At 34.5% G+C, this 16,723-nt stretch overlaps 1 protein-coding gene across 4 annotated transcripts in view; it reads left to right on the plus strand.

The window, feature by feature from the left end:
• The window catches only part of LOC115225466 (protein FAM228B-like), a 76,760-nt gene that overhangs the window by 41,652 nt on the left and 18,385 nt on the right, over positions 1 to 16,723 (plus strand). For 3 of the 4 annotated variants that reach the window (XM_036498600.1, XM_036498599.1, XM_036498602.1), the window contains 3 exons: positions 12,149 to 12,240; positions 13,845 to 13,916; positions 15,846 to 16,043. In XM_036498600.1, the coding sequence (XP_036354493.1) occupies positions 12,149 to 12,240; positions 13,845 to 13,916; positions 15,846 to 16,043 (362 nt within the window). The remainder of the gene's footprint in view (positions 1 to 12,148; positions 12,241 to 13,844; positions 13,917 to 15,845; positions 16,044 to 16,723) is intronic. The other variant, XM_029796424.2, reaches the window with a different exon arrangement.

A 16,723-nucleotide genomic window follows, 5' to 3' on the forward strand; every position in this document is an offset into this window, starting at 1 on the left:
GTGACAATTTACCCATCACACTCTGTGTATATATATATATATATATATATATATTTATATTTATATGTTTATATATATATGTGTATGTGTTTATATGTATGTATATATTTGTTGTGTCATTGTATCTTGACAATTATTGTTGGCGTGTTTACATATCTGTAACTTAGTGGTTTGGCAAGTGAGACCAATACAATAAGTACCAGGCTTAAAAAGAAATAAGTACTGTGGTCAATTCATTTGATTAAAACTTTTTAAGGTGGTGCCCCTGCATGGCCACAGGCAAATGACTGAAGCAAATAAAAGGTAAAAGATATATGGTGGAAGTTGACATGTGTCTGAATACATCCACTTCTTGATATGCTGTAAATTTTAGAAGCCCACAAACAGAGGGATGACCACAACCATGACTAGTTCCAGAATTAGACAAACTTTGTTTAAATCAGTGGTTCTCAACAAGGGTCCTTGGGGCTTCATTCAAGATTTTGTTGTTAAAATTTATGTGCAGAACATTGGTTATACTTCTTAAATACCCCAAATAATTTAATTATTTTTAAATATACGGCAGTGCATCAGCATGGCCGCAGCTCTGAGCTGAAACTACAGGAAAAAAAATACAACTCCTAATAATATTTAATTATGAAAATATAATAGAATTTTTCTAAACATTAAATGGTTACGAGTGTCTACCCAAGTGAAATAGAAATGAAAGGGGGTCCATAGAAAGAAAAAATGGTTGAGAACCTCTGCTTTAGACCATCTTTTCTAGGTCCTTCCTGATTAATATGTGAACAGTTTTCTATCTAGAAAGGGCTGCTCAGTCACTTGAAGTGCTGGTGAATTTCTCCATTGCCATTGTTTGGAAAAATTGCATCCAGTACTCTAAGCCATTGATGTGCGGTTTTTCAACTCCTTACTTCCAACTGGTCAAGCCTGTATGTTCCAGTACTCCCTTTTGCTGCATTACTATTCACCTTAGAGTGTTTGATAAGAAGTCCCTCTGTGTGAAATTAATTGTAGAGAATGAAGCAAGCTCAGAATTGCATTCAGTTTTCAGATGAACAGCTTTCTTCTCATTAGTCCAGCATTGGCTGGGAGGATCCTAATCCCAGCTGTTCTCAGGTTATCCTTCTCCCAAGTAGATGCTCTAATAAAAACTAAGGGTCCATCATTCCCAGGTTGTCTTGTGACACACTCATTCACTATCAAAAGTATTTCTATATCCCTGTGCACTTGCTATGTAATCTTTTTTCGTTGTTTTTGTTCTGCTAGATTTGTAGTAATCCTTACCAGACATTTTAGTCACTGTTGACCTAACCATGCTACAGATTGTACCAGATTACATGTTACCAGTAGTCTGGTAACATGTATGGTACACACATGCATACATTTAAAAACATCTGTAGGTGCAGGAATGGCTGTCTAGTAAGCAGCTTGCTTCCCTAGCACATTACTTCAGGTTCAGCCCCACAGTATGGCACCTTGGGCAAATATCTCCTACTATAGTCCTGGGTCTGACACCAAAGCCTTTTGAGTGGATTTGTTATATGAAAACTGAAACTTACAAACCTGATTTTTAGTAATGGAATTAATAGTTTTCAAGCAAAATGAAAGATTTTTGAATAATCTAAGAGCTTCCCTTAAAGTGTCCATCTCAGACCTGGTTAGTTTTTTCTAATAGTGTATTCAGAATGATCATTTACTTTTGGGTCAATAAGACAGCCAAGTCTTAATGCAGAAATATTTCATTCTATTAGTAAGAACTCTCATCAAGGCAAGTTTAGTTAGTAAGCAACAAGTAACTGAGCAAAGCCAAGTCAAAATTGCAGCTGTTGTTGATCACCATATCCTTCTAGTTCCTATCCTGCATATTGGAAGAAATTGCTTTAATTCTAGTGAATTGTGTCATCATCATCCTCAACATCATCATCATCATTTAGTGTGTTTTCTTTGCTGACACAGATTTGATTGATTTGACAGTTCTACTGTCAGCTTTGGCATGGCTTCTACTGCTAGATGCTCTTCCTAATACTGACCACTTTACAGGATGTACTGAGTACTTTTAACATGGTACCAGCACCATTACTTCATCAAATTCTGCTGGTCAAAACTCATTTTGGAACAATGTTCACTGGTATGCATAAGTGCAAAGTCTTTTTCCCTTCAATTGATTTAATGAGTGCACACTAGCAGATTAGTTTGGATGAGGAGTGATAAAATATTGTGTGTGATAGATACAAATAATGGTCTTTAGTTAGTCAATAGATTTGAGAAAGGTCTGAAAAATAACAGTTCCATTTTCCAACATTATATGAAGTCTGTATTGGAGGGAATTAATTATCTATCAGGATTGCATAATCATCTTTGCAGCAACCCAAAGTTAACTGAAGAATCAATAACATGCAGTTATTGCTAGACAGAAAGGAGCCAGTGTATCAATATATCCAAATAAATGCATTAATCATGCATCCTTAACAGATTTCCTAGGAATGAATATTTCAAGGGAATGTTTCGAGCCATCATATAATTTAATAGACAAGAACCAACAGATTAGTGTTCCTTTATCAAAATAAGTATTTGAGAAATAGTTGGGGGTAAACTAGGTATTGCTACCACTTTATGCCAAAATTTATGAACATCGTTGAGCCTCTTCTTGCTCTGAAATGGTATGTATACATTTGAGGAGCTCAAGAAAAAGTCTTTAAAAAGACAAAAGAACTTACAATATACTCTGTTTTGGTAATGTACTCTACAGATCGTAAAACAACTCTAATTGTTGATACTTCTGAATTCATAGCAGCAGGAATAATATCTCAAAAGAGTGAGCTCATAGTCTATGTTAGGCATACTCTTAATAATATTTAGAGAAATTGGAGTGGTATTGAAGGTATGGTGTGTTGTATGATTGAGCGGCGAGCTGGCAGAAACGTTAGCACGCCGGGTGAAATGCTTAGTGGTATTTCGTCTGCCGTTACGTTCTGAGTTCAAATTCCACCAAGGTCGACTTTGCCTTTCATCCTTTCAGGGTCAATAAATTAAGTACCAGTTACACACTGGGGTCAATGTAATCGACTTAATCCCTTTGTCTGTCCTTGTTTGTCCCCTTGTGGGCAATAAAGAAATAAGAATGAGACATTTTCTCTGAATACTATCAGACATCATGGTGCAGCAGAATTATCTATCTGTGCAAACAATTGAGTCTGCATTAAATGATTACAGTCCATTGATTGGAATATTTGATGATAACCTGCTAATGACTGTTTCCAACCATTGTGGTGAATATGATGCATGCAAATTACTTTATCTGAGAAATTACTTGATAAATAATTAAGACTAAGTAGTGCATTCTTTTTATGAGGATGGGTCATTACAAGATGCACATTATCTGAATAATGCTGGCAGACACACAACCTGCAAATAAAAAGGCTCAGTTGGCATCAATTGTACTAAAACTCTTAAACATCTTTCCCATCTGCTAATCAATGGGCCGATAGCATCAGATTATCCATGTCTTGTAGAGCTGTTGCTTGATGTTTGATTTGATACTCTAAAGTAATGTTTCTGATGAAACTGAGCATCATCCATTTTTCTAGTCACTACTACTATTTATCTCGAACACCTCCCGTACAGACAGCATTATTAAATTATGCTAATCCACTCTGCAATTTTAACTGTTCATGGCTGTCCTAATTGTCCATTCTTATTTTCAAACTTTTAGTTAGCCCTTGTTTTCATACATTCTAAGTAATATAAGTGGAGGCACATGGCCTAGTGGTTAGAGCAGCGGTTGAGGAATCGCAGGTTCGAATCTCAGACCAGGCGATGTGTGTGTTTACGAGCGAAACTCCTAAGCTCCATGCGGCTCCAGCAAAAGGTAATGGCGAACTTCTGCTGACTCTTTCACCACAACTTTCTCTCACTCTTTCCTTCTGCATCTTGCAGCTCACCTGTGATGGACTGGCGTCCCGTCCAGGTGAGGAACCTATATGCCAAGGAAACTGGGAAACCAGCCCTATGAGCCAGGTGTGGCTCGAAAACGAACAAACAACAACAAGTAATATAAAGCTTTCCTTTCAAATGTCCCAAGTTACTCTGATAGCTGAAAATAATTGGGAACATGTATTGTATATGATGCATGGACACTAAGGAATATGTTCTGTGTACTATATGTGCTACACAGGCCAAGTAAACAGTTAATGAATAGTACAATACCATGAAATAGGAGACATAATCTGTAAATGACTCAGATGATTTATCCTTTCTAGCTGTATTTATAGTGTTTTAACCCTTTAGTGTTCAGATTATTCTGTCAAATGTGATGTTTGTTTATTTAAAATGGTTTGAATTAATCTTGTATTATCTTGTAGTTTAGAGATTTCAGTGATGTGATTTTTTAGTTTTAGAATGACATGGTAGGGCTGAGGTGAGAGGCAAGATCTGGTCAGTTTCAATATAAAACAGGTTAAATATTTTGGCTGGATATGGCCGGTTTGAATGCTAAAGGATTAAACATCTGTTTATTATGAATAAATTTCATCATCATCATCATCATTGTTTAACATCTGTTTTCCATGCTAGCATGGATTGGACGGTTCGACTGGGGTTTGGGAAGTCAGGAGGCTCCACCAGGCTCCAGTCTGATCTGGCAGTGTTTCTACAGCTGGATGCCCTTCCTAACGCCAACCACTCTGTAAGTGTAGTGGGTGCTTTTTATGTGCCACCGCCACAGGGTCCAGAGGAAGCTGGCAACGGCCACATTCGGTTGGTGCTTTTTACATGTTACTGGCACGGGTGTCACAACTACAATTTCCATTTCCATTTGATTTCAATTTATCATTAATAATTTTGTGTGTGCAGTAAATAAGGTGCAAATAAAATTTGGTTCCTATTTCCGCCTCAAATCAGCTGGATAATGGTGGTGAACCACAAGACACAGTTATAACAGAAGCCTGAAGACCTGAACTTAGTCATTGTTTATACATTTTATGCAATTAGTAGATAGATGAAAAACAAAAAACATAAAAGAAAAGGAAGGTGATTATGTCGTAAAGACATGTAAAATAATGAGTCTCTCCTCTTTTGCTTTAAACTTTTGATTCAGTCATGTAAATGATCATATTTTTATTTATATTATTAATTACATTCATTTTTTTATATAAATTGAACAGAATAATACTAATATCAGGAGAAACACACACACACACAGAGGAAGAGAGAGAGAGAGAGAGAGAGAGAGAGAGAGAGGGAGGCACAAGTGTGACAGAGTGGTAAAAAGTTTGCCTTCCAGTCACATGGTTCTGGGTCCAGACCCACTGAGCAGTACCTTGCGTAAGTGTCTTCTACTGTAGCCCCAGATTGACCAAAGCTTTGTGAATGGATTTCATAGTAGGAAACTGAAAGAAGTTTGTCATACAAACACACACACACATGTATATACAGTAGGGGCCAAAATTAGTGAATGGAAATAAAATTTAAAGATATTCAAATTTTACTTCCTTTTCACGAATGGGATTTTATTGCATATACTTTAAAGTATGTTCATTATTTGCAATGAATTTTGTAGGAAGTGTTTAATAACTAAATGATTTATAATAGAGAAACTGTTTATTTGAAAAATACAAGATGGACAAAATTAGAAAACATCTGGTCTAAAATTCAAAGAGTAAAATCTGGCAACACTCTGACCAATGTAAACTAAGTTGAACTAATAATGCAAAAATTTATATTGAAAAGTAGTGAATTAACAACTATGGAAAGCCAATGTAAAGTTGATGAAAGCCTCAGGAAGCAAGTAGTCACAATGAAAAAAGAAGGAATGGCAATTTCTGCTATCATTAGAGACATTAACAGATCAAAGGTTGTTCTTTCAAGAATACTGAAGCTTCATGAAGAAACAAGTTCATTTACTATGTTAGACAAAACGAGGGAGACCACGGAACACAAGTGTTCAGCAAAGCTGTGTGATTCAGAGGCTGTTGTTAAGAGACCATTTCAATACCACTGCAGGAATTTTTTGCTAAGTAAATCGTGATTATGGAATGAATGTGTCTCAGAAGACTGTGGCTTGTCATTTGAAGGAAGTCAGACTTCAAGCCCATTACCTTGCCACTAAACTGTTCATCAGTATGAAGAGCCAAAAAGTGAGGTTAGTCTTTGCCAATGAGCCTATACTTTGGATGGATGACAACTGGTTGTGCATGTTCTTCAGTGTTGAAAGTAAGTTCAATTTAGTTGTCTCTGATGGTAGCCAATACTTGAGACATCATAAAAGTGAAAGATTGCTCCCTAAATGCATGAAGAAATCGGTGGAGGTTTAACCCTTTAGTGTTCAGATTACTCTGTTAAATGTAATACTTTTTCACTCAAATTGTTTTTAATTAATCATGTATTATCTTACAGTTTTCAGGTTTCAATGATGTGATTGTTTATTTTTAAAGTGTCAATGTAAGTTAAGTGTGAGAGGCTAGATATAGCCCATTTGAATATAAGACATGTAGAATATTTAGGCCGGTTTAAACACTAAAGGTTTAATGGTATAGGGAATGATTTCTGCAGCAGGTGTTAGGCTTTTGATCCAGATCCATGGTAATGTGAATGCAGTCATATACAAAAACATTGTTCTGCAGCATGTTGTGTCAGCTCTGGGGTCATCTCCAACTCATCAGCCCATCTTTATGCAAGATAATGCACCATGTCACAATGCTAAAATAGTTAAGAGAGTGTTTGAAACTGAAAACCTTACTGTGATGCATTGGTCAGCTCAGAGCCTGGCCTTAATCCCATTGAAAACTTGTGAAAGATACTTGGTGATAAGATCAGAGAGCACTGACCTGTGGGTGTTACAATTTAGTGGGAAAAACTTCAGGAAGGATGAAATAAAATTATGTCAGAACAATGTAAGAAATTGGGCAAATCCTGTTGACAGAGATGTGCTGAAGTCATTAAAAATAAAGGATTGTACACATCTTATCAATTTATTGTGGACTGTAAAAATTTGTGGCAAAATTTTGATTTCTTGAATTTTATGTCATACATTCTGTCCATCTTGTATTTTTAAAATAAACATTTTTTATATTATTTAGTTATTGATCATTTCCTACAAAATTTATAGTAAATAAGGAACATATTTTAAAATATATTCAGTAAAAATCCCATTCAGAAAAATGAAGTAGAAATGTAAATATTTTTACTTTTTATTTATGTTCTCTAATTTTGACCACTAATGTATACACACACGTGTGTGTGTGTGCATACATTATTGTCTCATTGCCTTGACATTTAATGATAGGTATAAACAAGGCAAGTAGTATTTCTAGTATCCCATGAAAGTATGCCTGGCCATGGGGAAATATTACCTTATTTGGAAACAGGTATAGATTAGTGACAGGAAGGGCATCCAGCCATAGAAAATCTACCTCAATAAATTTCATCTGACTCATGCAAGCATGGAAAAGTAGACATTAAATGATGACTATTGGTATAATTGCATTAAGTTAGATGAGAGGAGGGGGGTAAAGATATAGAGGTTCCAGTAAGCCTGTAAAAGTTGTTCATAGTCAATGGATTGAGACGTTTTCTGAAAAGGTTAGTGACAATACCATGATCTTAACCTGAGTCATCCAATTTGTTATAAGCCACATTGTTTAAACATGTATATAAGTTCTGAAAATAGCCCATTATAAGACTACTCATTACTGCTGATATCTCAAATGTAGCTACAAATAAAACTTGTAAATATTCAGGCCTGGGTAGAAAGTTGAGGAATTCAGCTGAGATACATTGCCTTTGTGTTTTAAATGATTTGAATAATTTATAATAATCATTATAATAAAAATTGTTGAGTTGATTCACTAAGCTGAGATTTAATGAAATATATTACTAAAAAATACTTGTTAAGTCTGAAAAGGTTATGGTCTTTAATTTGGCTGGTTAATGTAATTAAGTAAAATATCTGCTGGGAAAAATTTCTTGTTTCAAACACTATGTTTTTTAATAAGGTTATTAAATAATTTTAGGTATAGCAAGCAACAGACAGCAAACTCTTTTTCAATTATTATTGATAAATATATGCATTCAACAAAGGAGAACTTAGTTCATTGGATCAACAGCTATTTTTTGTGGTCAGTGAGGAATTTCTAGAATTTTTTGCTTGCTGTACATAAAATCTTCAACAATATTTTCAACTGTCATAGACATGCTCTGGCTGTGAGGTAAGTAGCTTGCTTACCAACCACATGGTTCCGGGTTCAGTCCCACTACGTGGCACCTTGGGCAAGTGTCTTCTACTATAGCCTCGGGCCAACCAAAGCCTTGTGAGTGGATTTCGTAGATGGAAACTGAAAGAAGCCCGTCGTATATATGTATATATATGTGTGTGTGTTTGTGTGTCTGTGTTTGTCCCCACCAACATAGCTTGACAACCGATGCTGATGTATTTACGTCCCCATAACTTAGCGGTTCGGCAAAAGATAGAATAAGTATTAGAATAAGTACTAGGCTTACAAAGAATAAGTCCTGGGGTCAATTTGCTTTTGTTTGACTAAAGGCGGTGCTCCAGCATAGCCGCAGTCAATTGACTAAAACAAGTAAAAGGGAGTAACTGTAAAAGATGATACTTTAACAGAGCAAATCTAGAGTTGTCAAGCTTTTGGAAGAACTTCAACTGAAAGTTTTAACAATGCCACATTGTCAAGCATATTCCTTAAATGTGATTATAAAGGAAGCTACAATATCTCTCATGAGGGGAGTTGTTACTCTAATCAAGTATACATTCAAGATGGAGAATTTACATGGTAAGGTGTAATAAAACAGATGAATCTGAAAGCAAATTGATGTTTAGTAGTATCCTAACTTTGTGTGGAACTAGAACAGTACTTGCTGCTTGTTTTCTATAAATTCTTGATAATTATACAGTTTTATTTAAGTGCTGGCAAGGAAGTGGACAATCACAATTGGAAGCTGATATTCAGAGCCATATAATTAGATCCTAAACTCAAATGAAGATGTTAATTTCTCTTGTAGGCAAAATTTTAATCAGCTTTTAGTCTTGCACATAGACAATTTGTCAAAGTCACTGTAAGCAGCTAAAATGCTATAAACAGGTGAATTGGGAATAGCTGAAATTATTAAATGACATCATGAAAAATATGAGGAATGAAGATCTATTCAATACTTGATGATATTTTGCAGAAAATGGGGACACATTATTCTGTCTCAGAATCTGTATTACTACATTAGTAAAAGACCTCTAGAAAAATTGAAATAAAATTGAAGAACATGAATTTTCATTGATATGATGCACCTGTTATAAATATGTTTTAAGATTGTATATTCAAAGCTGGAGATATTGCTTTTAAAGTCAATCAACAAAGAAACTAGCTCTTCAGAAATCAATTTCTGATAAAGGGAAGATATGTTGACATTGACATTAATTCTTTGATTGCTCAGCTTCTGACTGACATTATAGACCACTTGAATGAATAAACAGCTGATGGCAAACACCTAATATCAGATATTTATACAATTTTCCAACTTTCACAAGCACATCCTACAACATCTGCTAAATTAACTAAACATTTTCTTTAACAAAACAATAAATGACATGCCTCTGGTCAAGAATGACACAAGAACAATTAAATTCTTTGGTTTGTATCACAAAGACCAGACAGCTAAAATGCATTTAATTGCAGTCACAGCTGAATTTGCATCTTGAAATGTGACTAGGCAAAAGAATTTTATTTGATTCTGATTGATGAGAAATTGAATTGAATAATCATTTACAATTATGACTGTTTTTCACTCATAGAATGACATCCAATAATGGATATTTTAATCAATGCTTTCCAAGCCTCCAAGTCACAAAATAATACCGGTTACAACTGCAAAGAAATTATGTATTTCATCATGTCTGTGGTTTACATTTGATGCCATCTTTTAACTTTAGTTTTCATTTAAACAAATCTAAAACCATGTACATTAGCCAATAATTTAATTGTCTTTACCATGTGCTAAAATGCTTACATTAATTTTAATAGACACTCTTAAAACAACTTCATAGTGCTTGTATATTTCTTTGTTGTAGAAGTTAGGAAATCACCCATTTTGTCCCATTGAGGAGGATATACGAAGTATGAAGATAAATATTACTTCTCATGTTTGTGAGAATGTGTGAATCCTGTGCTGCTCAGAAATTTTAGACATTGAACATGTTTCTCCTTAACATCACCATTATATAACTTTGATATTTTAAACTATATTACATTGTTGACTTCCATTTAGACTCACATCTTCTGTTAAGCCTTGCAGGATATTAGCCATGGAGTGATTTTTTTCTCTCCTTTTCTTCTTTAGTATGTTTTGTAGTTCTGTTTTCATGTGGAGTAGTTTTTTTTTTTTATTATTTCTGTTGCTTGTCATTGGGGTTCTAGTTTTTCTTCTTTTAGTTTTGTTTCCATTCCTAGCCAATTGTCTTCTTAATACCTAGGGCAAAGGAATTCACTGTATACACTGATAGGCCATTAAACTAAATATACCAAATTGTTAATTTACAAAATGAAATGAAGCTATGTGAAAAAACTAGTAATAATAAAACACATAGGTAGAAGCCATTCTCACATCAACAATGCTCTTCTCAATATGTGTGACGTACCAGTTAAAATAATCTTTTGCACTTCTTGTATGGATGGTAAGCCAGGGATCATTCTCAAATACTTTTTAGTTCCGTTTTTTATCATTCCAAGTGCTCCTACATTTACTGGTATTGTAACCACCTTGAAATGCCACATTTTTTTGATTTCAATGAGCAAATCTTTTTATTTTCTGAGCTTGTCAAATTCTTTTGCCAAGATATTATGATCACAAGGAATACTCAATTTAATCAATAAACAAACTTTATTGTTTTAATCTTTGGAAACAATACCTGGTTTATTAGCTGTGATAGTTTTGTCTGTATGTACTGGAAAGTCTCAAAGAATTGTTACATTTTCTCCCTCAGTTACAGCCACAAGGCATTGATTATACCACTTGTCAACAGTTTTGATTTTATAATGTAAACATATTAACCAGTGTAGATGTTGGCCAACTTTGTCATGTCTTGATTTATACTCCTCTGGTGCTAAACTTTATATCCAGAAATTAGGCAGTTCACTGTTTCAATCACATCATTGCAGAATCAGCATTTTGCATCTATTCCATTTTTGATAACATCGGTGTGGTAGTTCTGGGTCAATAAGCTTTGATCCTGAGTTGTTTTTCATTTTGATTGTGTCAATGCTTTATATCCACCAAAAGAAGGAAAGTATTCAATAAAAAATTGATGAGAGCCAAATTGTATAGTAGTGCTTATATTTCTTACTGAATTTAAAATAACTTATATTTTATATATTATTTTGAGCCTGTTTGTCTTAAAAGACAAAATTATTCTTAAGATTTAAGCCAAAATTAAAATTTTAAAAACCATTGCTAGTTGCTAGTAGACAAACAATGTATATTTTTGGTTGAAGATAGGTGCAAGAAATGCCTTCACAGGCATCATGGCACCTGTCAATTATACGTTAGATATTCTTGAGTGTAAACTATATTTAACCCATTAGCATTTAAACCAGCCATATATAGCCAAAATAATCTACCTGTTTTATCTTCAAACTGGCCAGATCCAGCCTCACACACTAACCTTACAATATTATTCTGATGTGATTCTAACAATCATGCCATTGAAATCTCACAGCTCCATGGTAAGGCATGACTAAGTCAAATCAATCTGAATAAATAAGCATTACATTTGACAGAGAAATCTGAATGCTAGAGACATCAGCAAAACACTTCTGAAATGGTTTGCTCAATCTACTTTGTCTTATAGGTCCACTTGGTAAGAAGAAAGCGATGCTTTTATTTTTTTTTATTATCATTATTATTTTTTTATTTATATCTTTTATTGGTTTGGTCTGAAGGAAAAGGCTGTGCTTATGGTCTATGCTGGCCCTCTGAGACCAGTGAGCTTCCTGCTGTTAACTTCCACTTGAACTGTTGGAAGTCAATGACGACAAGAAAAACATGCTATGCAACAAGTGTAACAAGATTTTCTTATATTTCTATGCAAATATAAATGTTTCAAAACCTCTTTCTGATGAGTGATTAATAATTTTTACTTTAGAACCCCTAGAGCTCTACCAGGAAATGCTCGACACTATACAAATGTTAATAAAAAAAGGAAAAAATTTAAAAGCTGATGGAAATACAGAACTGGTAAAATATCTCATAGTGTTTTCTTTTTTCCTTCTTTTATCCAAAGGTTGATTTTACTTTTTAACCTTTTGTGGTTGATTAAGGCAGTGAGCTGGCAGAATGGTTAGCATGCCAGGTGAAAAGCTTTGCAGCATTTCGTCCATCTTTACATTCTGTGTTCAAATTCTGCCAGAGTCAACTTTGTCTTTTATTCTTTCAGGTTCAATAAAATAAGTACCATTTGATCACTGGAGTCAGTTTAATCTTCCAAAGCTGCTGGCCTTGTGCCAAAATTTGAAATCTTCTGTGGTTAATGAAATTAAGTCCTAATCATTTGCACTTATTGTTATTGTTCAACTCCAGACTAGCTCTAGTCAGACAGAATTGTGATTTGAAGCATTTTTGGACTCACTACTAACTTGACTGCACATTTTTTAAGACAGCTGGTTTAAAGGCGGCAAGCTGGCAGAAACATTAGCATGCCGGGCGAAATGCCTAGCGGTATTTTGTCTGCCTTTATGTTCTGAGTTCAAATTCCGCTGAGGTCGACTTTGCCTTTCATTCTTTCAGGGTCGATAAATTAAGTACCAGTTATGCACTGGGGTCAATGTAATTTACTTAATCTCTTTGTCTGTCCGTAATTGTCCCCTCCATGTTTAGCCCCTTGTGGGCAATAAAGAAATAAGCAGGTTTATTAGAGTGAGATTTAGCTGCTATTTCTAGCATGTCAATCGAATATGTAAAGGCTCTTCACTAGGTGTTTATCCTCCCTTGCAGACCGTAGGTCTTGTGTTTTATATAAAGAGTTAGTAAATAATGTAGGAGACATCTAGAAAGAAATTAGTTACCTTACAACTGAATAGGAGGGGAGGTTAAAAATTACTAAAAAGTTATATCACTGCTTTTATGTATGAACAAACTAATAAATTTTTTATGAATTTGTTTCCAAGAGAAGGAATTTGCACAGCAGTTAACATGGGTTACTAATAAATATTTAAATAGTGGCTATTAATTTTGAGCTAAAAATGAACTAGAATTTTTCTTTACTTTTGTACTTTTTTTTTTCTGTTTCTAACTCAAAATCACAACAGAATGAGGAAGTTTGGTCTATTTAATTTGATCAACTTCTATATAATACTGAAAGGCAATTGTGTGCCAGCGATTAGAGCTGTGAGAAGACCTGTGGGTCACATCATTGCTGGCATTGCACTGTTTCTGTGGCAAAGATTAGTTCTCAATAAATGTCTCCAACTCCAAACATTGAGTGGTACATTAGTATTGGTGCTTAACTTAAATTCCATGTGCTGAACATAGAGATTAATTTCTCCTTAGCTAGAATGCCACTTAGATAGGATGTGTCTATACCAAACATGAATGTGAAATTATGTTCACAGAATTAAGTGCCTTGTATATAGATAATATCTAAAGAACTTGAAGGTTCCTGTAGGTTGATTTACACTAGGTATACTACACGAAGTTTGCAGTGGTGCTCCAGTGATCTATCTATAACATATAATGTTTCTTATTTTTAAAGATGTTGAACTTAGCAGATATTAAAACCTAAAATATCTATTCTATATTTTCTTTATTAAAAAGCATCATCTTTTTTATTTTCTTTCTTTCAGAAATCTTCAGAGTTCAGAGAATTTAAAGAAACATATGATAATCTTTTAAAGAAGGAACATGAGATGAAACAGGTAAAACTGACAAGCATTGGAATTTTTTTTTGTTTAATGTGACACTGCTTACTTTGGTCAGCCTATGAGAGAAAATAAGTACTGCTTCTATTGTTTGCTTCATTGGTTATTGCTGTGAGAACACATTTTAAAGAATTTGTTTGTCTGAGAAAATTATGTATAATAGACACAGGCATGGCTATTGGTACAAGCATGAGTGTGTGGTAATAAACTCGCTTCCCAGTCACATGATTCTTGGTTCACTCCCACTGAGTGGCACCTTGGACAAGTGATTTCAACTGTAGCCTTAGGCTGACCAAAGCCTTGAGTGGAGTTGGTGGATGGAAACTGAAACAAACCTATCATATATATGATGCTGAACTGAAAAGTTCATAGACTGACCAGAATACTCTCATGGAATGTGACCAAATGCAATTTGTTTTTCAACATACTCCCCTTTATGAACCTCACACTTTTTTTATCAGTGTTGCATTGCTTAAGTCTCATTGAAGAAGCTTTCATCCTGTTGATCAAAAAACTCCAGCCAAGTGTTTTTGCCTGTTGGGGAACATAATAGTCATATGGGACCAAATAGGGAGAATATGGATGGTGATCAACCAGTTCAAAATTATAGTCACGTGTAGCAGCCATTGAAGCCAAGCGCTTGCATGCTGGAATATTATCCTGATGAAACACGAACCCTTTCATCAGTTTTCCTGAGCATTTGGTCTTGATAGTCTTTGAAAGTGCTTCAGAAAATTGGCATAATACTCTCCACTGATGGTGTGATGCTTTTGAAAATAGTCAATAAGCACAATGCCTTTTGTTGAAAAAAAAACTGAGGCCACCACCTTCCCTGCATATGAAATTACCCAGCAGAAACAGTGGGAGCAATGGTGCCAAAATAAGTTAGCCAAGATAAGTGGGGTAGTGTCTGTCACTTTTACCGACTGGTAAGATGGAGGTGCTTGGCATTCATTTTCTTGGGCCTCCACGACTAGTGGGAGTAAGAGAAGAAAAGAAGCCAACACTCACAACACTTAGCTTGAATGCTTGAAACAGAATGGACTCTGTTAAAAATATTCAAGAGATATATGTTGGTGTTAAAGTTGGCAACAGCTTACTCCTACCCAAAGCCAACTTAGCAGCATTATAGGACCCTGGGCAAATCAATGCACTGGACCCTGCAGTACTTATTTATTGACAGCAAACCACAGCATACATAGATCAGGCTCTTGTGCAACTATCCAGTGTACCATACCTTAAGATGGCACTGTGCCTACCCCTACCCTTAGAATAGGTACAGTTCATTCAGTGATCTTCCACACAGATTCTGACTTCACAGTTTCCCCTTACAAGTTTTGAGTTAACCTCAGACTATGCTAGAATACACTTATATAGGGTTGTGCACAGTGGGATCTAACCCAATCTAGGACCATGTAACTACAAAGGATAAAGCCATGCTTGTACTCACAGAATTGTATGTCCTTTCTATATACACAACAAAATATCTGGTTTTGAACTAAAAACTTAATGATCTGGTTATCTAAAACAATACCTAACCAGCTATTTCTTCTTTTCTATGATTTTAGAAAAGGAATGTGTGTTAATGTTAGCAGTGAGGACAATCAATATGTGTGTGTGTGTGCGTACCTATTTCAGAGAAGGAAGAGATTATAGTTTGTGTCTAACTGAAGGGAGAAAAAGCTCCCAAGCTGAGCCTTTCATGTAAGTAATGTTGCAGGCCTGAGACTTTGAAATATTGATGTTGGAAATGTCAAGTGCTAAAACATAATCCTTATCTTAATATCTAGAATTTACTTGACTTTGTCTATTCAAAGCTTTTGACACTAATTAGTTCTTATTCATTATCTATGTTGATATCTTCTAATAGTATAGTTAGTCATTCTCATTTAAATTACATTTATTTTGCTTTCTCTTTCTTACCAGGAAATACATTCAAAACTTAATTTCAATGAAATGAAAAAGAAAAAGCACCAGGAAAATATTTACAGACAATGGACAAAAAAAGTGTATAATCCTCTGTCTAAAAGACTACAAGAAAATGTTCAATGCTCTCCCTGGTTATTTACATATAGCAAGAAACGTGAGGTGTACAAAAATTATTTAAAATATGTTAACACTAAGGTAAGGTATTTGAAGCCATATGTAATTGACTTTTGCTGTTTTACACCAGTTGGAGCAATTTTTTCTTATATGTAATTGACTGTCTTTTATCATTCAACCATAATTTATGGGTGGATTCTATTATCAGGTGGTTAAACTACATCAAGAAGTATTAAGTGCGAACCAGAGTTATGGAACTAAGTCATTTTGTATTTCTTTTCTTAGTTCTGTACATAAAACAAATTGGTGTATAATTACATAGGTGATGATAATAGATATTTCAATGAGGTTAGTTGACGTCACAAACACTGAACTAAGCTTAGCTGCTTTGCAATATTGAATATTAATAGAATAACACTAACTGACAAAATAGTTTAGCTAAAGTGTTTGAAGCAACTTATAGTGTCTATATAGTACATTCTTGTATTTTATAGTTTAATAAAAAACAAGGTGTCCCAGAATTAACTATCTATTTCAATGAAATAGGGAAAATTTTTGAAAAACTGACAGAATTTTATGTTTATTACTTAATTATGATACCAAAACAAATAGATTTATAAATCTTATGTCAAAACTTACTGAAAATTTTGAATATGTGCTGTCTGTACCTCTGCAAATTTCAAATCAATCCTTAATATTGTGAAACACATTTTGAAGCATTTTAGAACTTATCTCCTGCACTGCTAGCTGAATGCATTCTT

The sequence above is a fragment of the Octopus sinensis genome, linkage group LG2, assembly GCF_006345805.1.
Source record: "Octopus sinensis linkage group LG2, ASM634580v1, whole genome shotgun sequence".
NCBI lineage: Eukaryota > Metazoa > Mollusca > Cephalopoda > Octopoda > Octopodidae > Octopus > Octopus sinensis.